Below are 27,288 nucleotides of genomic sequence, written 5' to 3'. Positions count from 1 at the left end.
GAAACTCGAGACCTAGATCATCAAGATTCTCTAAAGAGTTAGAATAGTTGGATCGAGTGCGACCACCACCTACTCTCAGAACCCATTGACGATTCACCTAAGGAGCCTCCGACCGTGTCAGAATTCTCAACATTGAAGTTGAGATGTGTCAATGTATTTATGGATACATCAATCTCACTTATCTTTGGTTGTACATCCCAAAGTCTATTAGGTCCTTTGATGTACTCTGTGGAGGAATGTGACAATAGACGAAGATTGAAATGCGCATAGACAAGGTCCTCTGCTTTGTTGGCTACCAACCTATTTCGTTTCACAGAATGGATAAAACCATATGTACTCCAATTCCTCTCAAATGCAAAAGAACTAGAAACCTACAATATAGTGTTTATATTATAAGTTACAAAGACACAAACAATCAAATAAAATTGAAATAAGAAATAACTCTTATTAGAATAATTAGTATAAAATCAGACCTGTGATAAAAGTTTGATGGCTAGCTTTTGCAAATGTGTAGTCATGGCACCATGGAAGTTCCACCACTTTATAGAATCCATTTCTTTTTTATCTGCCATTGCATCAACATCTACATACATTCCATCAGAGGAAGCAAATGTCCCAAACTCATCTCATATCTCTGCAGCAACTCTCGGATCTGTAAACATTTTCTTGAAAGCTTTTTTATATCCTTCAACAACCTCAACATCCCTATTTGATGCTGTCCTATTTGGTAATGCTAACATATCAGCATGGTAGTACTTAGGGTTTAAAGCATTTGCCAAAAGTTTCAAAAGGAGTTGTCATTTTATCCCATCTCTTTTTTATTACCTCATATATTTGCTTATAAAAAAATTCAGCAGGATCTTGCTCTTTTGCTATAATAATATCTCTAACTTGCTCCACCATTGTATCTATGCCATCATAGATGTCACCTAATATTGGCTTATCAGTATCACACCGACGAATGAGGGTGTATATCGGCTCAATGATAGATAGTAAATAATCTATTTGAGCCCACCAATCCTCATCAATAATTAACGTCCTAATATTATTTGCTCTATATGTTTGTGATTGTCTCCATACTGCCCAAATGTCACCAATCACCATACTTTTCAAAGCTTGTTTGACATCAACAACCCTTTTGAGAATGTAGCGTGTGGCAAAGCATGTATCAACCATCTTCAATCAAAAAATAATAAATTTTAAAAACATATAAATCTTAAATACATTTCAATTAAAAAAAATTTGAATATTTTTAAGACAAGAAATTTACCTTTAATAACTCCAGCTTGGTGAATCGTCTGTAAATGGCCTGTGACATGTGATGATTACAAATAAACATCTAAATTTCTTTGGCTTCTTCATAAATCTTTTGTATCCATTGAATTTTGTCAATTTTTTCTAGTATCAAATTCAAAGAATGAACTACACAAGGAGTCCACCAAATTTTTGGATATCTTGCTTTCACGACCAACTCGGCTGCTCTACATACTTTTGCATTATCTGTGATCGCTTGAACAATGCTTTCTGGCCCCACAAATTCAATTGCTTCAATTAGAATGTTGGCCATAAATTGTGCATCTTTCTCTCCACCCTTGCATTCCACTGCTCTAAAAACCATTACCCCCTTTGGGCTCATTGCAACCACATTGATTAGTGGTTTGTTTCTAGCATCCTTCCATCCATCACAAATGATGGAAACCCCTGAAATTTTCCACAAATCTCGAACACTTGCAACTGTCTATCAATAATATTCTTTTCTTTAATCAAAAGAGTAGTACGAACCTTCTCGTACCCGAGGCTTTTGTATCCTTTTGGAGCTTCATTAATAGACCTAACCATCTCTTGCCAATATGGGGAGCAAACCACATTACATGAAATTTCATTCACACATAGACAACGTGCAATACTTTGATCTATATCCTCGCGACTTTGCAAATTAAATGCCTTTTCAAGAGGTCCTAAATTGCGCCTCTTATCACTAGTAGATGTTCCTGAAGTTGAATGTGAATCAGGTTTATTGAGTTGACCTTTGTGTTGACTTTTGAACTTGACTATTAGCTTCGTTCTCTTCTTTTTGATACTTTCCAATCTTCTCACATGACAATCCCTTCCCTGGTTGACCATCAACCTTTGAACCAGGGCACACTTCACATCCTATACCTTTTATGTAACAAAGCTGTCCACGAACCCTGATATAAGACCATTATAATCAATTACTATTAGACACTCATGACACCTCCATTTAAAACCTCCACCACCTTGAAATTTTTCGATGATGGTTACATGTTTCCATAATGAATATTTAGCATTGGTTTGATCCACTTGTCATTTTCTGATGCTCTGACATATGTTGGCGATGACGCCACGATTAGGTTCCTAAAAAAAAAATTTAAATATAGTAAAATTATGAAAAAAACAAATTTACATTGAATTTATAAAGCACAAACTTAAAATTATAATTTATAAAATTATTAAATTAAATATATGGTAAATAATTCTTATTTCAAATTTAATTTTACAAGAATATAAATTTAAAACTTAAATCTAAATTATTTATTAATTTAATAATAAATTAAATATACTTATAATATTAATTAATTTCGTCAAAATATATATTTAATATTCTAATGGTAACTACTCAAACAATTATTAGGCTTTATAATTAATTATTGTTATTTAATGATATTTATAATGTTTTAATTTTTAGAAAACTAAATAAAAATATAAAGATAAAGTTACTTTTAATTTTAGTAATTGTAACATTCTAATTTTAATTTTAAATTTAACTTATTTTTAAAACTAAATAATATTAAAATTAAACTATTATACTTTTTATTTATTTATTTATTTATTTACTTTTCTTAACTATATAAGATTACAAATTAAAATAAAAAATTAACCTATATTAATTTATCAATAGTCATAAGGTTAAAAATTAAAATCAAATTTAAACTATATGAAAATGGAATCATATTATAAAAAAGTGAAAAATAAAACTTAGACAAACAATGCCTAAAATGAAAAATCAAACCAAATAAATTTACTTTACCTGTGGGCTGCGACGAAAAATAACAGACGAACACAAGCAAACACCAAAGAAATCAAATGCAAATTGCACCAGAGAACTCACCGCAGCAATGCCCAGCACTGACCAAAAACCCCAAAATCCCCACAGATTGCCAAATCGATGCAGAGCAGGAATGCCAATCGAAAATTGTATTATTCAATCGCTTGAAGGATTTATTTATAACAATTTATTTTTTTATTTTTCCTATTAAATGTTAATTGAAGATTTTGCTAATTCTGACTCCATTTATTTTTAGAACTCGTATTCACCATTTCATCTCATTGCAAAAATAACAGTCTTTTTTTTATTCTCTTTGAAATTGATAGGCTAGCTAAAGTTATTTCTTTTAAAACTATACTTAACTGGGTTTTTTTCCAAACACTGGAGATATTTTTCTAAATTTGGCTCTAGTTTTTCAGCAATCTACCAATTCTGGCATGGGTCTAAAAAAGGCAACTCTCCAAAAATGGGTGGAAACGATTTGCTCTCTATATTTGCGCCATTTCGTATTCATATGCGTATCAAATACGGCAATACGTATGTTTGAGTTTGGGGGGTGATGTTTCCGATAACTCTGATTTCTAACCTTCATAGCATTTTTTGGGGTGTTTCATATTCATATTGAATAAAAGTCAATGTGTATCTTTTTGGATTTGCCTCAACCAAAACATTGACACGCATTTTAATGCTAAGGGAAAAGGTTGTTTTGTCTAAATCTACCTACGGTAAAAATAATCTAAGTAAAAGATACCTATGATTGTCAATTAGATGCACAAACTAAAAACCATAACTGAAACAAGATCATATTGGAGAGAAAATGTTAAGCACCAAAGCATTACTCACAAAGTTGCAAGACCTCTTTCAATAATAATAATTGTAATACAATGCTTACAATAATTATCAAAGTGTACTCAATAGAAACCAATTGAACATCAAAACTTAAAAGTAATGAACAGCAATTTCAGCAATAGGCAAGCCTGAAAATTATTATTGTTCCCTATAAGTGCAAAACAGTACTTACACTATTTAGAAAGATGAGTGAAATTAGATATTTCTTTACTAGGAACAATGTGATCGCATCAATGCAAACTTTACTGAAAACCATCCTCTCCACTAACTCTAACTCTAAGATATGATAAGTGACTACCACTAAGCTGGTGACTAAAAGTATTACATGAGAGGAGATCTATAGACAGGTGATCTAATGATAAGCAACTACAAGCTATAGATAGAGAGCCCTAGAAAGTATTAAGATAAAAATAAACTTTTGGAAGGAGGTTCTAGAGTTGATTCCAGTAGGGTTTTCCTCTTTCTCAAACAGAGAACCATCTAAAACTTTGAATCTTTTATGATACAATCGATAATTTCAATGTGTAAACCTTCTTAAAGTGCCCCCTGCTGACTGATTTCAAAAGAAGAAATAAATGTTGTCATGCCTAATTTATTTTCAATTATGACTGCTTTTTCTTTGATAAATAAAGAGTTCTTTTCATTCCTAAAATCTTATCATTCTATGAAACAAAGAATATTATTCAATGTCAAGTCTTCCTCTAAATGTATGACACCCTTCCACCAAAACTAACTGCTCTCTTCTAAACAAACTTTGGTTTGTCCCTATTTCTCTTTTAGTCTGGCTGAATCAGTTAGAACTAAAAAGTCAAATCTGCATTTCATAAATGGTTTGACCACTTTGGCGTCAACTTTATTTAGCACCATTTTCCATCCAATGTTTGCAGCCCATTTTGTATTTTCCTCATCGGCACAAATTACTTAACATTAACAACCATGTTTGTAAGCAAACAAAACGAGAGCACTCAGTATGATTCCTCATAGGCACAACTTTTCTATCGATATCAACCTTAGCAAGGACAGCCAAATCTGAAAAGTGCACAGCCTATATTTGTCTTCACTGGGCATAACTTAAGGTTACAAATGGCCACATGTTTCAAACAACAAATTACTTTCAAATATTCAAGAGCAAAACCTTGGAAACCTGAATATCTCTGAGCTGCTGAAATAATGCTGAGGGGGGGACAGAATCAAAGGCCTTGCGAAAGTCCACAAAGCAACATTAGAATTTCACGGAGCAGTGCCTAGCCTCCTCAATAATGGCCCTAAGGATGAGAATATCATCTGTGGTCTGAAAAATCCGCTGTGAAGCCAGCCTAGCCTCTGGCCTTGCAACCCAATCTGTCCAGTTGCCTCATGAGAATAATGTGGAGGACTAGCATAGAGTTTGGCAAAGGTATGTCCAATCATAACAATCTTGTAGTAGTCGACCCAACCTTGTGGATCGGGTGAATAGTATGGTGAGATAAAGAAGATGGAAAGCCAATGCACACCACTCTGTTGAAGAGAATAGCATGAGACAAACCAAGAACAGAAATCCCCAGCGTGCAAAGCTTCCTTCGACACCCTTCCTTGTCGATAGCCTTGCTATAACCCATAAACTCTAATGGCATTGGAAACGGTGGAAATGGAAAAGAGGTGCTGGGGGGGGAGTGATGCAAAGGGGAGGCTGACCAAGAATGTCATAAAGGATGACGATGTGAGAGACGAGGAACTAAAATCCAAGCCAGTGGGGAAAGCAGGGTGGTGGGGAAAGAGCATGCGCCAAAAGCACTTTGGAGAGACCTAAAGGGAAGAGCTAAGAGACCTGCACTACTCAAGATAAAAGGGACACTTCTTCCAACGAAGGAAGCTACAGTATGAGAGCCTGACACAAGGAAAAGAGGGATCCTTCTTGGTGAAGGTGGAGCGGACAAGGCAATGGGAGGACTTGCAAAAGTCATCAAACCAACCATTTTGGGGATAGTAGTCAGAGTTGGAGGGACAGACAGCGAGAGGCGCGGAACAATGCGAGAAAGAGATGATGGCAGCCTCCCAGATCGCCATGGAGATGTGGTCAAACATGGTGGAAGCACAGGGTAGGTCCGTAAAGGGAGTGGCCCGAAGATAGCATCTGAGGTGGGTGATAAAGAGGTCACGATCAGTGTCTACGAAAGAAAAGGTGGTGCGGGTGGGCGAGGGCAGCACAAGGGGACAAGGGAGGGGGAAACGGGGTGGAAGGGGGGGGGTGAGGTGAGGGGCACAAAAGGGAATCAAAGCTCTAAAGCAACGAAACAAGGATACGATTTGTACGCAACATGTATTGTCCCCTTCTAGGGACTACCTATTTGACATGCATCTTTATACATTATTGTGCAATGTTAAATTAAGAGATAGCTAAATTGTTTATAATGCATCCCATAATTGCTATATTTTACTGAAATCAATACTTATTTCCTAACCCTAAAGCAAGATTCACAGGGTGCTTGAAATCATTGCCACAATTATGCCCAAGGGTTTCATGAACCCTACCAATATCACCACTTGACCCAAGGGTTTCATGAACACCTATCAGTACAACACTTGGGAGTTGCCTAATTTGGGATGGAATTACTCACCTATCCCCACATAAAGCAACCTACCCTTCAGAAGGCATTACCAAAAATTTTAAGGTAGGTCCTTATAATTGTCTTTCATCTATCATAAATTATATGTTCTGATACATATATTCACATCACATATAGCATATACACGAATTCTAATTATTGTTATAAATATTTACTATATGCCTATTTACTATATACATCTGTATATATTATTAAACACATCCAAAATATATATTTACTGCATATGTCTCTTAATTTACTATAATTATATTATTATAATATATATATAATCTTTTGTTCCATTCTTATTCCTCCTATGAAGAGTATCCATATATATATTCTTCTCTTACTCCATGCCTTCGGGATTGATTTCATCCTCATTAAAATATCATTGATATTGAATGGTTGCATCTTATATGGAAGAGACATATCCTTTTGTCAATAATAAATTAATATTTCTTTAAATAATACCCTCTCTCTCTTGATGTATGTGTTTTATCTTCTTTTTCTCCCCCTTCCAAGTCAAATTATATTCTCCCTTTTATATTCCATGTTTGCGGGAGTTGCATCTTTTCCATTCATGTCTTTGTGTAAAAGCCCTAACTGGCTTCTAGTTTGAATGCTGATGCACAACTTATGTTTTTTGACATTTTATGAATTTTAAATATCCTTTATAGGAAATGTATAAACAACTTCAAGAAATTTAAAAATGCCAATATGAGAAATCAGCATGAAACTGGGAATTAAAACCACATTGCACTTTATTTGGTATTACTATCAATCAGAATTACATATTATTAAATGGCACCTAGATTGCAATATATATTTGACAGCCGTCTCACCAAATTGCCCTCCTACTGTCCACGTTAGCTCCTTATTGCCAATACCAAGCCACATACACTTGTGCCTTCAATGTGGAAGGCTATGAGAAGAATGGCATGCACAATTGGTGCTAAAACGTGGCTTCCAAATACTTCCGTACGGCTGTTGGAGTGTAATGCAAGCACAGTCACAGTTTGCAGACCTCCCAATGATGATTAACGTCCACCTTAAATGCCAACTAACACCTTTGTTCACTGGTGTAGTTCCTTTCCCTTGTAGATTACATGCCGCAAGAAATCGCAAGACAATTTAGGAGTGACGTTCTCCCAAACTCAACCGCTAGCTCTCCATTAGCTTGATTTCCCTCTGATTGGTAATTGCAGACCCTACCACAACTAGCTGCCCAATTTTGTAGATCACAAACATTTCAGATGTTCATCCACAATGCTAACAAATTCAAAATTCTACCTTTCAGCTATATCGACCTCCAATTCAATTTCCAAAATAATTTAATAGTAAAGTCTCAACATCTCCACTTTCGTTGACCTCCTTGAACAATAAAACAATAGGAGGATTTTTACAACCTGTTATACCTCAGGAACAAGTTGTAACCCAACTTCGATAATTCTCAGTAAAACTCCACAAAAACCCTCAGCCAGATTGTCAATGAGAAAAATACAAATTTCAATGTCATAATCAGGATTGTTCTCCTTAGCCACAGAAAATATAGTAGGAGAATGTTGGCCAATTGTATACTTCAGCACAATTGCTAAGAACTTCTCAGACTTACCCTTATACTTCAGCAAGGGCATACAATTCAAAACTCAGAAAAAAGCCACAAAGGCATAAACAGAAAATATATATTCAAGCGTGTTTTTCCCAATGAAATGAGCTCTCATTTATAATCTTTCACTGGCCAAAGTTTCCTACAAAACTCCACTTTAGAAATTGTGGAAGTTTCCCAAAAGAACTCATCACTTGAAACTTTCCAACATACTTTTTAGAAATATCTCTTAATGTCATTATTATAATAATATAAATATCATTATAATAATGCAACTTAATAATTATTGAATAAATAAGAGCTCATGCAATTATTATCGTGATTTACTGAGGTGACGACCAACTGCCAAGCCACTCACTACACTGCCAAAAATAGCAACTGCCAATAATAGACTTACTAAAAATAGTAAGTCCACAACTAAGACCCCCAAAACACCCTATCATCTCACGAGAGTTGCTATGATGAGCTAACTCCATCAACTGCACGGACTTGCCAAAAACGGGGACATTACGCTTTTGCCCATTTATTAAACTTAATTACATTGTAATTTAGTTCTTTTATACTTTACTTCTATTCTTTTCTATTTTAATTTAGATTTTATTTATATTATTTTTTATATTTTTATATTATTATTTATTATTAAATTCTCTCTCAAAAGGGGGACATCACACAACATAACTTATTGATGATGTTGGTGCATTAAAGAATGCTTGAATTGAATGGATATCGAATAAGTTTAGGGGCTAAGAACAAGTTTACACGTAGAAACAGCAAAGTTTCATGTTCTCATTAATATTTTGGGAGCATTGTTTCTCAAGAATTCTAGGAAGTCGGTTCGGGTTCAGGTTTAAGTTCAGGTATGAAGAACTAGTTCACTTGTACAACAAAATATTGAAAAGGGGTTTGGGTTCCCTAGTACAAAAACATGTAAAAAAATATCTATATACACATATTTATGAAGCCTAGAAGCATGAGTTAAGATCGAATTGTTACATAGTATCATGAAAACATTTAAGAAACATAAAACCATAAACTTGTAATCATAGTATCATGAATCATGACCACACCATCATAGCATCATATACTTCAAGTTTGAAATCAAAGATTCGAAACATTGAAATGTAATTGTCAAGTGATAAATCATAAAATCATTTATCATTGTTTCAACTAATGGATTAAAAATTTATTGATATTCTTCTCCTTCTTCATCTTCTTCTTCTTCTTCTTCTTCATTGGCATTAGTTGACTCACAAACAAAGCTAAGGCCAATGGGATCATCTACACAAATAATATTATTGGTTAAATTTTTGCTTCTGGATTTAGATTGTGTATATCCTTTTTGAGCCAACATTTCGGACTCACACTCTGTGAACCATCATTAGGGCAAGAGAGCACTAAGGAGATGAAATGTTGATGGTTCACAGAGTGTGACCCGAAACGTTAGTTCAAAAAGGATATACACAATCTAAATCCAGAAGCAAAATAATTAATATTAATGTGGAGACAAATTTGCAATAATATTGGTGTCGGGATCTTAAAATTCATCAAGTGCAAGCCAAGAAGTGGAAGCATTCAAGTCCTCAAGCTCTATATTTATATCCCACCTCTTCGTCTCCCCTTCATTGTATTCTTTACTCTTGTGTGAGAGGAGATGCAAGTTGTAATGCATAAATACCAAGTTCTCCAATCTTTTTTATTGCAACCTATTGTGCATCACTGAGTGGATGAAAGAATATGGCTCCAACTTCTTTCTGACACAGATGAATTAGCAACCTATAAAGACAAAACCAAGTAAACAATTAAAATAAAATTATTAGTCTTATAAAATATAAATTACTAGCAATTCATGAAGATAAAGTAAACTAAAAAAATTCAAATATAACTTACTAGTGATATAATTTTGATTGCAAGAGGCTGCAACATTTGGCATGTTTGGCCATGGAGGTACCACCAACTATGAGCATCCTACCTAAACCGATGACAGAGAGCATCATTATTTAGACCTCTTGCATTCACTCAATAAATGAACTCATCTGTAATCAAATCTCACATATTATCATCTAGAAAGAGTCTTTCAAATGTTGCCTTGTACCCATCAGACACTTCTAAATCTCTATATGATAACAACCTTCCTAGAAGATCAATAAATTGGGTGCTATAGTATTTGGGCATCAATGCATAGGCAGGAAAATGTAGAGGAATCGTCATTTTGTTCCATCGTTCTATAACAATTGCTTGCAATTGTTGGAAGGTATCTTGGGGATCTTGCTCTTTTTCATTTACAATTTGCTTGATCTTCTCAAGCATTGCATCTATGCTAACAAAGATCCCTCCAATGCAAGGATTAAAAATATCAGTGTACCAAAGCATGCTCATAATGGGATCAATGAACTTAATAAGATTCTACACATTCCCACCATAAGTCATTCAATATCCTATACTTTATTTTGGTTGCCCTCTCACTATTGCTTTGCCTCCATATAGACCAATTGATTATGATTACCATATTGCAAAGTGCCTCTGTCACTTGCGCAAGTTGTCTCAAGATGATTAATTTTGATGCAAAATGGGCTTCAGCCACCTGTAACATAAATTAGGGCCAAAAAAAAACTACTAGAGACATTACACAATCAAAATCAAAAAATCAGAAATTGAAACATACTAATGTTTTATAATTAAATTACTAACTTGAGTTCAAGTTCGCTTACCTTCAATAGCAACAAACGTGAGACAATCTGAAAATTCCTTGAGTCGTGGTGGTTTGTGATAAAGATCTAGGTATCGTCGGCCTCTTCATACACCTCTTTGATCCGCTCAATTTTACTCCCAATCTTTTGTAGCATAAGATTGAGTGAATGGACCACGTAAGGTGTCCAAAAGATATATTGATATCACTCTTCACAATAAACCAGCAACTCTACATTTCCTTGCATTGTCTATTATGACTTGAAGAACGTTTCTAGCACCCACTTTTTCAATTGATGAAATTCGCAATAAATGTCCCATCTTTTACTTGCCCCTCAAAATCCACTAATTTCAAGGGATGATTTCTTGCATCTTTACACCCATCTGAAACAACTGATACCCCAGTCTCAATCCATGAATCCCTTATGGGCTTAAATTGATGAGCAATCTCCTTGACCTCTTGATCAAACAAGGTGGTCTATACTTTCTCATAACGGGGGCCCTTAAACCCTCTTGGAGCTTCATTGACACTTTTCAACATCTACTTCCAATATGGAAAGCAAACAACACTAAAAGGAGGCCCATTTGCAAATAGGCATCCTACCACATCAATGTCAACAATTTCCATAGTCTAATTTTGAAATATAGTTTCCAATGGTCTGTTTCTTTTATGTATGAGGGGTGCTTCACTTTTAGCATCAAGGCCAGCTGAGGTAGTAAAAAAGGGGTGGTCTTTTATCACAACATTTGTAGAGAGGGTTTGCATTCCCTTTGCTTTTATTTTTATTTTTACAACCAATGGTTGTATTTTGTTTGTGTTCTTCTCCCTCTTCTGCTGCCTCATGCTATGCAATATATTTTAATACTATTACATTTGGTATAGGTGCATTATTTTTCCAAGGGTATTTTGTGACTCCTCTTCTAGGTATTACACACAAATGACCTACCACATGATAATAGGAGCTATTCCTTTCTACATCACAACCCCAACATAACCACCAAAATGCACCACCTACTAGAAGTGGTCTTACTATATCAACATACTTCCACAAAGGAGAATCAAAATGGTGTTCAATTCTTTGTTCAGTATTGCCTATGGAGGAAGAGGTAGAGATGTCATTGTAGTTCCTTTTCCTATTCCAAGAATTGTATGTGTACCGTCTTAAAATGGACGCACTTCATTTTGAGGCCTTTTAGCCCTCTTTAGTGTGGTTTTGGTCTCTTTCTTTCCTCTCCCCTTCCGTTTCATGCTTCTTTATCATCTCTCACTTTCCGACATGGTCTTCTAAGTGTCACTTTGCTACCCTTTTCACCATTTCTTCTAATCAACTTGTTATCTTCCAATTTCACCTGCACCTCCTTCTAGACCTTTCTGAGGCCTACCTGTCCCCTCCCCTAGGACTAGGTCGCCTAGATAGACCTAGTCCCCGGTGGTTGTGGGGTTCGGGGCCCAAAAGTCCTTGAGTTTACCAATTAAATTAAATTTACTCCCCAATCAACCTAAGTTGTTTTCCCACCCGAAAACTAGTATATAAGGAGGCTTGGAGACATCATTTTAATATCATGCATTCACAAGACATACACAAGCAAGCAAGCAATCAAGGCAAGCATCTCCAAGCATTCAATTCTAGGCATCTCCTTGCATCAAGCTTCTTCCTTCAAGGTGGTAGAGAACTTTGGCTCTAAGGAGAAGATCTATCATTCCAATTCAACCAAGTTCTATTATTTATCCACAGCATGTCACATACATTTCCATAAATGAGGTTTTGGCTTCTTTATGGTTTCTTTGAGTAAAGGCTATCACACTTACATGCTTGATCACATATCAAAAGCAATTGCATCAAGGTAATTGTATCTATCATTTCATATTATTAAGATTTACTGCATGCAAGCACTTCTTTTATCAATTATATTTCAATTTGCGGTTGATTCCTTAACCTAGGGCTTGACCAATGCAAGCCCTCATCCAACCCAACAACAAAAACCCTTCATTTTCTGTGTAGGAGCAGAATAGCAGGATGTCACGTGCAGATCTAGAAATAACTCCTCGGAAGATTTATGGAGAAGTTGGTTCGATTTTGTTACAGTTTCGTCGGACTACATCAACTTCATGGAAAGATGTCCTTCTTCATGGTCGACCTAGTCCTTTCTGCTTTCTTGACAAATGATTTCAAGGTGTTGTTCCTTTCATCAATTCGTTCAAGAATCCCAAGTCGGATGTTCAAAAACAAGCTTGGATCCGTGACTTTTTGAGCTAAAATACATCTTCCTCTACATATTTCAAGGTGAGTCTTTCATATTTCATTTCCTTTCATATCCATATATTAGATCTATATTTTAATTGGGCCGATTATATACACAGGATCTAGATCTACATTATTTAAGCAATTGGTTCAATTCTACAAACACATTATCCTATAACAACAAGTGTATTTCCTTGTCTTGCATTCCCCTTTATAATTCGAATTTGGTATTGGTGCCCTTTCTTCCTTTGGGTTCTAGCTAATCTAATTTGGATTATAAGAGGAATCATATTTGGAGATTTCCCTCTTTCCCTCACATCCATATTTGAATGGCTTAGTGGCCTGAAAAAGCAAAGATCTACAATCCTATTAAGGTGTCTCCCTTTTCCCCCTAAACAGTATGCATATTCAATATAAAAGCAAGAGAAAGAAAAATTCTAAAACAAAATAGGTAGATCTTATGGACAAAGAAAGAGAAATCAAAAAAGAAAGCAAATGGAACAAGAACTTAGCTTTTCCACTCATTTTAAGCATGCAACTGTGTAGGAATGAGGCACAAGCACTTGAAGAAGATCCACAAGTCAATCTTCCAAATCATTGCACAACCAAGCTCTTGCTCAACCACTTAATTGTTCCAGCTCAAGACAAAATATCCTATTTGCACACCACAAATGAGAAATAGAAATCAACATAAGCCCTTCAAATCCACATTTTAGGGTTGTAGATGTCAAAAAATTATTAAATTTGCAACAACAAAAAAAAGAACTTTGTTGTCATTCACAAGTCCCAAGTCATGTGGGTTCTATGCAAGTTTGATGGTTTCTTGTGTGGTTTGCCCAGGTTCGAACGACTCGTGTTCTGGTTTGAACCAAGCCTATATAAGACAAACCCTGTCCGGACCCACAAGCGAATTGGAGCAGTGCCATTGGACTAGTTCAAACTATGGCTTGTCCAACGTCCAATTTGGATAAAATGGACATCCTAGCATAAATTGTATATTATTGCCATCTTCCTCTTCCCTACTCTAGTGAAAATTTGGGTAGGTATTAATCTTTGCACTCTATCATAGCTCCTCCCTCAACACTGAAGGATGTGTTTGTGGCTCTAATTCTATCGGATCAAAGGACACCTCTAATTTTTTATCTGCATTTCTCGTGCAAAGTTGAAGATTGCATTATATTTTATAATAATAATTGCACTTGAATTTTTGATACGTTTAATATTACGTCATTGATCAATGATAATATGATAGTGATAAAGGTAATTGTCTGAGCTGTCAATTCTAATTTCCACTCCCAAATCCCCTCATTGTAATCAATTTTTTTATTTGAGAAGACAACCCAATAACAAGTGAGGGTCTAGCAATAGAGATCCTAATGTGGTTGAGAGGTGACACCTAGAGTAGGGGTCTTAGTGCAATGCCCCCAACAGCATTGAGAATAAGCATCACTTGTATGTTTCTAGGGGAAATGCAAAATTAAAGCCTTTGAAACCACGAATAACTTTTTGTTCCAAACCATTTCACAATTTTATCACTTAGTAGAGAAATGAGGTATTTGGCACATTTATATGAAGAAGAATTGCTCTCCAAGTGTTATGTGAGGAAGCATGAGGGGTGTTCATGCATTTATAAAATCAATGTAACTTTTTTGACTAATTAAAAAAAAAAATTTCTTTATGTATATGCTTTAGATTTTAATGTGTCAGTTTTTTCTCAAACTCACAAAGCTTTTGGCAAGTACCCACAAAAACATCGACAAGTACTCAGCAAAACTCAACAAGCTTTCTAGCAGACAATGGGAAAAAAATCATTTTGTATTTTACTTGGCGAGTATACCATCTATGGTACTAGCATCTAAAAAAATCAAGTGCCCAAATAAAATTCCTTATCCGCAATTATGGCTCCATTCACTATCTTGCATATATCTTTGTTCAAAACCACCTATACACCAACATTAGTCAAACTACTTTTAGAAAGTAGGTTTCTCATCAAACACAAAATGTAAATAACATTGAAGCAAGTTTTGGTCCTTCCATCTTCATCTACGAGCATGATTTTGAGACAAGAATTATCTACCAAGTACACTCGTCCACCGGTGAATCCCTCAAAACCTAAGAGCTACTCCGTATCAAGAATAATGTAAAGAAGGCTACAAAATCAATTATCCATGCACTCTTATGTGCATGTGTAGCAAATACTATAAAAGCATCACAACCATAGTCATTAGAACTATTAAATTAGAATCATCATCACACTCATTTGCCTTATTTTGCTTGCAACACTTGTTGATGTGCCTAATCCTACCTTAGTTCCGACATTTTATCTCAAATGTGTCAAGAAACATAATTCTCCCCTTAGGCTTAGCACACTTGTTCTTTTCCTGCATGCAACCTCTAACAATCAAAGCATATGTGACAAATTATGGTATTTTTCACCTCATCTCCTCATTGAGTGATGCACCTACCAACTCAACAAGCTTTAGCTTTCAGATGGTGTCATTAATTGTCATTACCAAGTTATCCATTGAACCAAGAAAGGAACATATAATAGTTACGCGCTGGGCCTACTCATCCATTTTCACATTCACAAATGTCGATTGGCTTGCTACAATGTTAAGTGTATTCACATCCTCCATCACGAAGTCTCAATCACCTGTCCTAATAGTATTGCTTCTTCCATGGAAAGAGCTAGTGAACAAGGGACTTTATCTAGTACAAGTTTCCTAATTTCTTCCAAAGGACCCTAGTGGTGGTTTCTCTCAATAGAGATATGAATATAGAGGGTGAAGCCAACAAAGTTTTGCTTTTTAGTCAATCCCTACCCAATCCTTCATCTTGTGCTTGCAAAGCTCAAAGTTTGTTTAAATTTCACTGCCTTCATTTTAGAAGTGTGCGTCATATCTATTTATTCAAACTAAAGAACAATTGTAAAACCCGCACTTGAACAAGGATTAATACAAATAACAGGCCTACTGTCAGGCAATTTTTTAATTTCATATAAATGTCAGTAGATTTTTGCCATGGTAACAGCAAACAGAATAAGAATACAAGTAAAAGAAAATAAAACTACAACTATCTGTGGCACGATATGTACCTTGAGAAAGCCCTCGTAAGGGGAAATCCAAATCCCAAAGTACCGCACCTAGTGTATTAATCAGCAACAAAGGTTACCATACAAAATCAGGGTCTCCATGTTTCAATGAGGTGTACAAGCTAAAATCGAAGGAACTGGAACAGCATAAACCTGATTTGAATTTCACATAATATGTTTGTCCTGCCCCATGTATATATAAGCCAACAAGACCCAAGAAATCAAGTATGGTTTTCCATGACCATGGCCTCAACACCATGACCAAAATCAACACAAGGTTGTCTAAGTCAAACCCATCCACTCAACCTTGGGGACTTACTCCACAATGAGAAAATGATTCCAAATTGACCAATATGATCCCTGTGACTAAGGGTTCCAATTGCAACTCCCAAGCAGTACAGCACGATACAATAGTTAAACTTACACACCTCTTCCACAACACCTTATAGTTTATATAGCCAATCAAAGATGCTAGTCATAGTCTGCCTCATAACCCCCTACTTAACTTTCTACAAGTGGGGTGCCCTTTTTCATGTTTTCACATAATCTACAATTTTACTGACATTATATAATTGTTCCCATACATGGGACTTTGCAAGGTGTACAACACCACTTGGTCTGCTACTCCTAACAAACAATCTTATTACTTTTCTGAAATTTGATTAATTGGTATACATGATAATTACACATTTTTGATCATTTTTATCTTTTCAAGATGATAAAAAGTTTAAAACTATCACAAAGATGCAACTCATAAGTTCCTAACAAAGTTACTTAGCTATCATTTTCTCAAGTACTATTATGTTGATCGTCGTAGAAAAAAAGAATATAAAACATTCAAATGATGGGCATAGAAATACAATGTGTTGCTAATGGGAACCAGCACCATTATATTTATGCCAAAAAGTTGGACCTCACCATCATAATCAAATACCACCTGCAACATACAAATAAGAGTTCAGCACTATTGATTGGAAAAATATACCCAAAAAATTAATGAATTCCAAAAACATTGAAGGTTGTAAAATGCATTTTTTAGAAAAACATAAGAGAAAATAAAACAAAACAATAATATAGAAACAACAAAATAGTTGCTAATACGCTGTTAAATAAATGTAAGTCAAACAAACCATATGCATGTGATGGGAAAATCAAATATAATGGCAGACATAAAACATAAATTTTGGCAAGGGGCTTCCTTAACCTTGTTCAAAATTGGAGAACGGGACCAATCTGAAAATTAGATAATCTGCAATTGCTGGAAAGATAATTATAGCTGTGCAACACTAATTGCAGAACAAAGAAGCCCATTAAAGAAATTGTTTCATCTGAGGATTTGAGGTTGGCAGGCCAGAATTGAAGGAGAGGACTCGACAAGGCCTGTTGAGTCACTAAGTGTGGATAGCCCCAAGGCAGTGCCCAGTGTCAGCACCAAACAGCAGTGCAAGCCCTCCACTAGTGGTGCAGAATAACAAAGGCAATCTGGACAGCAAATGGACAAATGATCAGAATGATATCTATCATTTCCAGTTACCTTGTGAAGTGTTGCAAGTATCTTAAAGGGAGGTTAGGAATTGATTGTGACAAATCCAAGATGTGTTTAGTGAGATAGACATGGAAATTTAACAAGAAGCAAGGAAAAGGTGGTTCTATCCACACAGCGGGAGATTGAAGGAATTGGTATCCAGTTTGAAAACCCTCCTATGGATGGATCAAAGAAAAGATTGTTGAATTTGTGTAAGCTGCTAAACCAAAAATCATGATGATACTACAGATAAACACAGAGATTTATAACACAGAGCCAAGAAAAGGTGGCTCTGTCTGCATATAATAGGAGATCAAAGAAGTTGATCTTTGAGTTGGAAAACCCTCATGAATGGATCAACAAAAGATGATTAGAGATTGAATGAATTGGTCTCAGTTTGAAAACCCTCATATGAATAAATTAAAGAAAAGATTGTTGAACTTTTGTAAGGTGTTAAAACAAAAATCACAGAAATAACAAAGATGAACATGAAGATTTATAACACAAAGCAAGGAAAAGGTGGCTCTGTCCACATATAATGGGAGATCAAAGGAATTGATCTCGAAGTTGAAAAGCCCTTATGTCGACGGATCAAAGAAAAGACGATTATTTAATTTTTGCAAGGCATTATACCAGAAATCAAAATGCTGCTAAAGATAACGCTACTAATGACTTACACTGAATGTACGACAAAGCAACCAACATAGAAAGTACAGGAAATGACAACTCACAAGTCCAAAAGCTAGGGAACTATGGGGTGAGGACTCCTCTGAGTCCCCCAAGATAAAACCCTCACAAGGAACATATGATGAGGATATTCAAGGAGTTAGAAGCCAAAACAAATAAAACAAACAGAGTATGGTGTAGAAAATGGTGTGTGGAACAGCATACAAGAGACAATTGTCCAAGTAATCAATTTATGGACCGCATGTTGAATATGAACAACAACAAGAAACAGCAACAATCAGCCACTAAAGCGTCAAATTATAAGGAAGCTACAAGTGGTGGATGCAACAACCCTTATAAAAGAGGAAGGAATAAATAATACTCACAATAACCACATTAAAACATTTGGAGGGATCAAAATTCAAGTTAATGGAAAAATATATATATGGATCACTCTGCTCTCTATGCAAATAAAAACAAGATCACCAAATCAAGAACCTTGTTGAGCAATTTCATTTCATTTGACTTCACTATTTATTTATTAGCCTCTCTCAAGAATAGGTGGACGGATAAGGAAGACAACCAACTTTCTTATGTTGAGGCTTATTCAGAAATCTTTCAATCTCATATTGACAGACCACTAAGAAGCCAAAGTTGAAACAGATATATCAGCTATTGAATTTTCACCTTGCCTTGAGAAGAGAAACAATGATCAGAATTCAACTTTATAGCTTTAACACAGTAAATAATTAGTGAAACATTTTATGTTGATGAAGTACTTGATATCACAAACTGGTACCCTTGAACTAATCACAACTAGCATAAAACGCACTCCTCAAATTACACATTTTGGATTTCTTCTGTTACAATACATTTTCCCATTTTGTATCTTGTAAAAATAGAAATGATTTTCTACAGAAAAAGTTTGATTTTTGCAAGACAACAACAAACAGGAATGGTACACGAAATTTATTGTTTCCAACCAAAAAAAATACACCCTTGCTCTCAAAACATGCCCACACATATGCTCTTAACCAAATAAATTGTACAGGAAAAAGCCAAGAGAACAAGAATTTTTCGTTTTTCCATTAATTTCTCTCCAGCATGACAAGTATATTTAGAAAAATTACCGCTACATGGGAGGGGAGCAACTCCAACATTTCAACTATCTGCAACAGATCATCAAAATCAGAAAATCTGTGAGCATAAAAGACCCAAAATAATGTATTAATAAAAAGAATGTTTTCAAGCCATCATAACTATTATGTGCAAATACAGGGGCACAGCAAGGAAGCTCATTTTTAAAAACAATAAGAATTCAGGCCATTAGATTATTGTGATGTCCCTGTCCAAAGACTAACATAATAGTTATAAATCACGTATGTGGTCAAGGGCTGGCAGACCTTGAGCACCTCAAGATAGTTGGGAAATAGTAAATAGCAAATTGTGCATAACAAAATATGAGTTCAAGTAGATAGTTTGCACTTTCTTTCCATTAAGAATAAATAAGCATCAAGTGTATCAAGCAAAATCCTGAAGTCTTATTAATAAGAGAAATTTCCTAGCTAGCACTAATAGACCCAGCAGAATGTGACATGATCTAGGATGACAAGATCAAGACAACAAGGAAGAAGTATGGTGTTTAAAATAGAACATCATACACCCATCACAAATTAAGAGTATTTGTAGCAACACCATCATAATGCATCCATCGCACATGAGGAGTATATACACATCGATACCATCATTGCAACAATCATCATACGTTGGTGAGATGATAAAGATAACAAGTAACATGCTGAAGATATAATATTTCATAAAGGCTCATAGCACCAAACATTAGGACAAGTCCTCTTTGCTACCTTTACTGGCTACCCTACCAAGAGTGAAAAGTATCGTCAAGTTCTAAAGAGTGAAGAGTATCCTCAAGTTCTAATATGTCGATAGCAAAAGGAAGTTTCACTTCAGCCAATCAGACTAAGGAAGCATGCTGAAGAAATGAATGACATATCACAGCGTAACCTTTGCTGATATCAATATCATATGAAGTAGAAGAGCCTCACCATGATGAAACAAGAATTTGAATAGCAGATCAATCACATATAAGCATTTACTAAAACATCCATATCTAGAAAAACCATGTCATATATGGCAAATGCAGAAATCTGCATAAAATCTTTAATATAATGTCCCCTTTTTGGAATTGCCCTAACTTTTGCCCTAGAATCACCAATTCCATTAAAATAAGCATTGTAAGATGCTTAGAGATATAACTTTACTAATTAAAATGCCTTTTTACAAGATAATTTCTGATTCAGGTCCTGCAACACCAAAAAGGAAACAAGAGCACAAATATACATTATAGAGTAAATTTTTTTTTAACTTGATACAATCTATCTTATACATTTATGACTTGATAAAGAGAGTTCCAATCCATAAAATGTAATGTGTAGTATTTTGCTTGCCTAAAGGTGGGTGAAAAAATTACAAAAGGGTGCCCTAGTCCCACCCTAGGCCTGAGGGTGGAACTCTATCCCCCTCGGCCCCACACTTCATGGGTTTGGCATAGTTTATTGTAATTTCCTCCATCAATGTGAATTATCCCTCACAAGATAATGCTTTTGTATGATGCAACCTATGCCCACTCTATCGTAGGCCTTATCTAGTGCCTTTGTATGATGTTAACCCGTGCCCATTCCACCACCTTACCTAGCACCTTTGTACGTGCAGCATAGTCTATTCCACCAGAGGCCTTACTTTATCCTATGACATAAAAATATTAATGCAGTTAAAAATATAGATACACATAGTATTATGACCATATATATACTATAGATATGAATCAATAAGTATCTGAGTATAAACACATTACATCTTATCGTCAAGAAGTATGATAATACCTGGATGTTTGTTGTGAATAATATGCAGTTAGTGATGAGCAATAACAATTACCACGTCATGTATATACATCCGATACCCATATTTATATGAATGATTATAGAGACAGGGATCTATAAAATGAACAGTCATTTATAATTAAGCGATTGTAAAAACCCTCAACAAGCTATATCCTTAACAAACATCAATTTGCTTTTGCTAATCAACAGTTTGATATTTTGTCAAACATTTGGCAAGCAAATTATTATCACTCAATAAATAATGCTTTAAATTCACAGCCAGCTGCTCACAATTTTAATTGATTAAGTCTTTATCAATTTGGTCAAATGAACATCACTAAACAATTCAGAAGTAATTCTATAATTGATGGCAATGCTACTAATATCCAATTTAAAAATTGACTTCTGGAAATTTACAAGAATGCAATAATGAACCTGGAAATTGACTTCTAACAGATGAAATATGGATTGCAACTCTCAAGAAATAATCCAATTTACTCGTAGGTTCAGAAATACATGCTCCTCGCTTATAATTGCAAGTGCTCTAAAACCTCATTGCTGCCTTCCAATAATTGATTGCAGCCTTCCACAAAGTCTGAAATCACTGCCAAATACAAGGACGATAGCCACAGTACATTCCTCTTTAACCACACCAAACAACAAACAGTAATGGCGTTCCAAATCACAAATTCTCCAGCCACAATGAAATTCTCAGGTACATTACATAACAGTCGGGAAATACTATAATTTAATTAAGACAATTCTCAAAATTAATTCACAATACCTCAGCTGTGAATTACCAGACACTTCTTAATTCCAAACCCTTATACTTCAGTAAAGGCAAAGAAATTGGCAAACTTAGAAACTCTTCATAGGGAACAAAAGAAAATAATCAACCAGATGCTTTACTCATCAAATGGGCTCATATTTATAATCTCCAAATGGCACAAAGTTTCCCAAATGAACTTCACTTAAGAAGCTTCCCCCACACAACATTAAAACATAATAAAGTATCATTATAAACTAATTTATTAATTGCTTTTGGCTCTGAAAAATGACCTTTTCCACCATAACTTCAAATTCTAACTTGTAAGGCCACTATTTCTTGCTCCCATGATTTAAAGCTTTTTGTCTCAGTTCCAACGAGCTATGATATTGACGTAATCAACAAACAACACCAACAAAAATAGCAACCTCGACGTATTTAGATGAATAATAATAATAATTCACCCGTCTTGCGAAAACAACAAAAGAAGCATCAAAATAGAAATCTTACAACACCAAAGTGATCCTGATGATGAAAGATGATGAATGAACCTCATGGGGTGACTCACTATAAATAGACACTCCCTCCAAGATTCTTGGAGCTCAAACTGGAAGCCCGAAATAAAAATTGAGAGCATCCTCCAACTCCTCTAACTCTACTGAGCTCATTGGAACCAACAGATTGACTTACTATAAATAGTAAGTCCTCAAACGGAGCCAAACACACCATAGGCTGTTGGAAATCCTATAACCACATAATTGAGACCCTCAAATCCCACTGTCAGCTCACAAGGGTCGCAATGGTGAACTAACCTAGCCAATTGTAGGAACTTGCTAAAAAAGGGGACATTATAGCAATACACACATGATTTCAGTATTTAGCAGACAAGGATACCCATATATAATGATTTGCTCATACCCAATGCCTATGAGTACTGATACAGATTGATAGTTGTACGAATATGGTGTTGCAACTTTTCCTTCGATTGGTGCTTGTGTAGTCTCCTTCTCATTCCTTGCATCGTGTTGACACGTGGAGATACTTAGACTAGAGATTGCAAAATTACAATCATGATTATAATGGATCTTCTCTTTGATTCACTTCTATCTGATTCCATGATTCACCTTTTTACTTGATGATCAATTTCAATGATTATAAATATTTTATATCGATGGTCCTTGGGATGGAGAGATGCATCTACTCCTCATGAAGGTTGTCTCTCTTCACAATAGGACTTCTTAATATTATCTAATCTGATTATTATCCATTGTAGTCTTTTGGATAATGATAGTGCATTCTCTTAATAGTGGAAATGTCCAAGTCACCAGCCGAATCATCAAAGTCATTTTATTTGTCATATTAGTTATCCCCTCTTCCTTACCACAGTAGCTAAAAATGGAATTAGCCAATCATATAACAATTTATCATAGGTTTAAACGTTCATTGCATGGATAATAAACCATTGACATCGATTACTATATGCAATTACTTCATCTAATCTTTCCTTATTCCAAGTCGATTATATTCATTTCTGCAAGGGGGACAGACCGAGACTAAAAGTGTTTTTTATTGGGGGTGAGGCATGCAATTTAATCGATAACTTTTCAATTTTTAGGCTACTTTAACCTTAGCCATGTCTATGACAATGATTGATGCGGAACCACACTGGATCATTGTATGAGTTGTTTGCTATCATCATTGTAACCAATCACTGTTTTCCATCCTCTATTTTTCCCACACAACAAAAAATATACGTTCCCTGTCTTCATTAAATAGAACATAAGTCTTGATCTTTCATAAATCAAAATCCCTTGTAATTAGTTTATTTCATTATTATTAATTATCATCTATTATTAATTTACTTATCACTTAATTGATTATTATTCATTATTTATTTATTTTATATTTTTATTATTAATATTAATTATTATTTATTAATATTTTACTGTTCTATTTATTATTAAATCCCCTTGAAAAGGGGTACATCACAGCTCATCACTGTTGAAAATTGCTTGCCCTCAAGCAATAATTAGGAATCCATCTGTAACCTGTCTTTGATTGCGCTGCTCCAGCATTATCATGTTTGTTTCTCCCTTGTTGATAGTAGAAGCTTGGTATAGCTTATGACAAGTTTTCTCTCGTCTTCTAGATAAAAGGATCAAAGCCATATAGTGATGCGAATCAAAATAAATTTATATTTTTACAACTTACTCTCATCATTCTCCTCTCTAGATCAACCAATAATATAAAGAAAGCACAAAGCATACACTTAAAGATACAAAGTATACTATGACTGGATGAGGCCAGAGAGCGTAGACAAAGTTGACAAAGTATACACCAAATATAAACTTTGTTAGATTCCTCGATTAAACACTACAATTTGCAATAAGCCAGGGTTGGGGAAATGATTTATAAAAATTTACTTCTCCATTATGCTTTTGATTATGAACCCTACAACCAAAAAGTGAACACAAAGGCATACATTATAGTATCAATCTTAATTAATTTGGGTCGTAGAGATTGAGTCATGTTAGTCCAAGCAAATCACTTTCTAAGCCTACGAGTGAAACTTGGCCCCCTTGGCCTTGGTGATAGGACCTGGACATCCATGTGAGGTAGTCTACTTACCAGGATGCTTGTCTTGCTTCCTTATCTATGCCCCCACCCGAATAGTTGATTACATCATCATGGTAGGAAGGGTGGGATGATTCAATAGGGTTCTTAACTTGTCAAATCTAAGCCCAAGAGTGAAACTTTGACCCTCTTGGCCTTGGTGGGAAGACTTTGACATCTACCAAAGAGGTTTACTTAGATATGTTGTTTTTCCAAGGACCATTGCAAATGTAATAGCACTGCCATGTTTTATTGTATGTGTTTTCCAAATGGTAGTGGCCTCCTATTTATTACGAAAGTAATTGGTAAATATTTGCTTGATAGTAATAGAGACCAAAAGGTCAATTTATACAAAAGAATGAGATTATGTTTCCTTAGGAAACAATTGTAAAGAATAGAAACATTCTATTCTAGAGAAAGCAAAAAACGAAAGCAAACTTAAAGCTAATTAGATATTTACAGTAGATAACCATTAACTAATAATAGACGACTTATCTATTATTGTAATACCCTCCCTTAATGGTTAATCTATCTAGAACACCAAGTTGTCCTCTGAATCTCTGGCAATCCAAGAACAAGCTCATCCTGAGCAAGCTGTGAGAGATAATGCACATTTAAGTGCCCATATCATTGATGCCCATAAGATCGCTGAGCAGCCATAGCTAAGTCCTGAGAATCACCAGAATCAGTAAGTCTAAAAAAACCATGATCCTCAAGACACACTGCAGCAATAGACTTAGTCGCCCGATCAGTGATAGTGCACTGATGTAAACTGAAGGTGACTGCCAAGTGTGGAGAATGTTGCAGCAGCTAACTGACTAAGAGTAGATTTAGTTCCATCCCTGGAACATGGTACACATCAAGGAATATGAGATTCCTCCCAACAAACTGAATCTGATTGTTGCGTTTACCGACAATTGTGTACTCTTCTCCGCCACCAAAGATAACAGAATCTGAATAAGGCTGGTAGTCAGTAAACTAGTCTCTACGGTGAGTGAAATGTCGAAAGGGACCTGAATCAATGTACCAGGCAGACAACTTCACATGATCTGCAGGTCTTTTAGCCATGAAGGCGTAAAAGGCCAATTCCGCCTACTCAATGTGCTCTGCACTGTTTGCTTTGGGCTGCGAACCTAATTCCTTAGATTGGGAAGCTAAGCATTTCCGACATTCAACCTTCATGTGACCAAACTTGTGGCTGTAGTTGCAATGAATGTTCTTCTTTCTGGAACCATCGGATGTTGGAGCAAAAGACTTCTACTGAGATGGTTGGTGAAACTTGCCCTTATCCTTCTAAAAGGATTTCGCAGCAAAGGCTTGCTCTGTGAAGGTGGAACTAGAGCTGCTACCGAACTATTGTTTCCACCAATCTTGCTGAAGCAGCTAAGTGCAGAGATCAGTGAACTTCAAATCAACACCAGTAGATGTGATGTTGAGAGTCTCGATAAAATGCTCATAGGATTTTGGTAAACTCCGTAGAGTGATAACCACAATATCCTCTTCCTCCATCTTGCGATCGATGGCAAGTAGCGGATCACGGATTTCCTGAATCCGATTCAGGTGTGCCTAGAGTGGGGTGCGCTCATCCATGACAACAGAAAACAATGTTTTTCAAAAAGAAGGCTCTGCTCTTGTTGGAAGTCTCATTAAGACTTTTGAGATGTGTCCAGATTTCGGCAACCGTCTTGCCGGATGGAATCTGAGAAAGTTGATCATCAGTTACAGATAATTTGAGATAATTTGAGAAGCATCACTGCCTCTCAATTATTCAGATCCCATGTATCTTGATCAAGACCCAGAGAAGTAAGACGCTTCGTAACACCTAGAACAAGTTGGTCGGTGTTCCGATATTCAAAAATTGCGATGATGTGCTGCTTCCAAGTTCCATAATTGCGACCATTGAATTTGGAATTATGCTCAAGCAGAATATTTGTCAAAGATGCCATGGCACATTTTTCAATGAAAAAATGTGAAAATCTATGAAGGCACGTTCTTCGAGGCAAAAATATGTAAGACCCAGAAGAATCAAAGAGTGACCCAAAAGACAGCTCGAAAAACCCAAAAGTAATATGTTGTCGTTTTTTGGATTCGCTGGCACGAAAATTGAGGCACAATAATCGAGGCACCCAGAAAAATGGGCAATAACTCAGTTGAGCTCTCGAAAAACCCACCAAGAATCTACAATCAAAAAAAAATTCCAACCCCAAAAATTAGGGTTTTGGGCTAAACCCTAGCCATCGGATTGGAGAATCGAGACACGACAAAAAAAACCAGGTGTTATTCAAACATTGTTTTTCCTAGCTCATAAAAAATCCGTCACCTAGCAGTTGTGTGAACCAACAGTCATGAATCCGGCGGGGCAAGAAGAAATCGCAAGCAAAGAAATTGCGAGTTTTCAACAACAAAAAAATCGACGCGATTTTCATAGACTATTTTGCAAACGATTGAATCCAGGATGCGGTTGTCTGCAGACTGGGAGCAATCACGGGATTTGCAAACCGCAAGTCTTAAACCATGAACCAGACAAAACGCAAGCCGACCAAAGAAACACAGATGGTCCAGTTGGAGAGCCGCAATTTGTAGAAAAGTTCGGCCCCCAAAAGAACGACCATTAAGGCCACGCAATTTGCAGACACGAATTCAGGATTTTCTCTAAGCTGAAAATCCTAGGCGGGTTTGAGAGAAAATCGACGGA

The 27,288-nt window shown here is 35.6% G+C and overlaps 1 protein-coding gene across 4 annotated transcripts in view; it reads right to left on the bottom strand.

The window, feature by feature from the left end:
* Nucleotides 1-27,288, bottom strand: part of LOC149555931 (5'-3' exonuclease family protein) — a 234,784-nt gene that overhangs the window by 175,527 nt on the left and 31,969 nt on the right. For all 4 annotated transcript variants that reach the window (XM_089830036.1, XM_089830038.1, XM_089830039.1 and 1 more), the window contains exons 5-6: nt 19,448-19,486; nt 17,045-17,063 (exon numbers count right to left, since the gene is read on the bottom strand). In XM_089830036.1, coding sequence (XP_089686162.1) covers nt 17,045-17,063; nt 19,448-19,486 — 58 coding nt within the window. The remainder of the gene's footprint in view (nt 1-17,044; nt 17,064-19,447; nt 19,487-27,288) is intronic.

Source organism: Cupressus sempervirens, chromosome 5 (assembly GCF_028749045.1).
Source record: "Cupressus sempervirens isolate cs-2001-9-10 chromosome 5, ASM2874904v1, whole genome shotgun sequence".
NCBI lineage: Eukaryota > Viridiplantae > Streptophyta > Pinopsida > Cupressales > Cupressaceae > Cupressus > Cupressus sempervirens.
This window is presented reverse-complemented; position numbering and strand designations above follow the sequence as displayed.